Below are 1,612 nucleotides of genomic sequence, written 5' to 3'. Positions count from 1 at the left end.
TTTGGTTAATACCAATGGAATTCTAACTGAAAAGGTATTAATTAATAATATTTGGGCGGAGTTGAAATCAAGATCTACAGATGAACTTGGAGATCCCAGAGCTGTTTATTTTTTTGAAAATTTTGACTCATTTTTGAGTTTATGTTTCCCTAGTTTCGAGAGTGTGAGTCGTGAAACTGATAAACAAATGAAGGCCATTATTCAAAATAAAGATAAAATTACATGTGATAGTCCAGGTAAAGCTCTTGTATTATTGTTGTTAATTTTTGATGAAAATGGGAATAAATCACAACAATTTTTAATACTTTTCTTATTTATATGTACATTTAGAGAGTTTTCTGGTTTATCTTTTTCAGAAGGATTGGAAAAAGTTTTAAGAAATGAAGATAACTCAAGGGGAAAATTAATTAGCATTTCTGGAGATACGTTAAAAAATCCAATTAGTTTGCTTTTAAAACATAATTCTGAATATTCAAGTGAAAGAAAAACGAGTAATGGAGGTGTAGCTCCTATTCAATATCCGCTGAATCTTTCCACAATAAATGTTCCGACATTTGGACTAAAATTATGCTTTGCTTTATTAGAATTGGTTTTTGTATCTACATCAAAGTATGTTCATTCATTTTTGTTGCTTTATCTAGCTTCAAGATTCAATTCACCAGAAGAAATTATGCTGGCATTTGAGTTGATAACTTTCTTATTAAGATCTGGAGGCAATTTTGAAGAAGCTTCAGCACTATTACTTTATGATAGACAGTTATTTCAAAGTTATTCAAGTAAAGTTTTGAGATCACATAATCTCGACATTTCAAATTTGAAGGAATTGTTTGGTATATGCTTAGAGGCAAAATCCAGACATTCAAGATTCAATGATATTATTTTACAAACAGACTATCAATTAAAGTCTATGAAAAAAAAGGGAAAAAGAAGGAAAAAGATTAAATTATCAAGGAAATGAGTTAAGTTTTTCGGAGTATTTTCTATGAATGTCTTTTTTAGCTATATTTTTTGTTGGAATTTAGTTTTTTAAATGATTTGAAATTATCGCATGACAGCCAGTACGCATACATTACTAAATTTTTAAGTTTAGGTAAGAATGAAAAGAAGAAATAGTTGAGAAAAGAAGTAAAGAGAGGAAAATGGTTAGAAAAGTGGGAAAGGACCAATCAAAGTAATTTTATGCATACATTTATAATTGCAATAAAGTCAATGGAAAGATTATTTAAAGAAGCTGAAAAAAAACAGAGAAAGTTTATTATCTCTAATAAAATTTGTTTACATTATTTTTACAAAGAGAATAAAGTAAGAGACGAATAGTGATGGTGATCTTTTAAATTTGCTTACTTTTTTTTCATGATTAGGAATTGTTGCATACAGAAACAAAAAAATGGTATTTATATCTGGATTTGAATTAGAGATAAGACCAAAAACAAGAATTGGAGCTCAAATACCTCATTTTAGCTCTAGTTAGAGTTTAAACTCTTGTTTAAGTCAATCGCAAGGTCAAGCCTAGGATCAAGGAGTAGACATTCAAAAATGAGAATACTGAAATTTGATGAGATTCAGTACCTTGATCTTCCATGCTTAACCAATGAACAGGAAGAATTAACTT

At 28.7% G+C, this 1,612-nt stretch overlaps 1 protein-coding gene across 1 annotated transcript; it reads left to right on the top strand.

The window, feature by feature from the left end:
- Nucleotides 1-187: 187 nt before the first annotated feature.
- Nucleotides 188-958, top strand: Chro.60628 (hypothetical protein). Its single annotated transcript, XM_659944.1, has 1 exon — nt 188-958. The coding sequence occupies one exon, from the start codon at nt 188-190 to the stop codon at nt 956-958; it is 771 nt and encodes a 256-aa protein (XP_665036.1).
- Nucleotides 959-1,612: the final 654 nt, after the last annotated feature.

Source organism: Cryptosporidium hominis, assembly GCF_000006425.1.
Source record: "Cryptosporidium hominis TU502 chromosome 6 CHRO016196, whole genome shotgun sequence".
NCBI lineage: Eukaryota > Apicomplexa > Conoidasida > Eucoccidiorida > Cryptosporidiidae > Cryptosporidium > Cryptosporidium hominis.
This window is presented reverse-complemented; position numbering and strand designations above follow the sequence as displayed.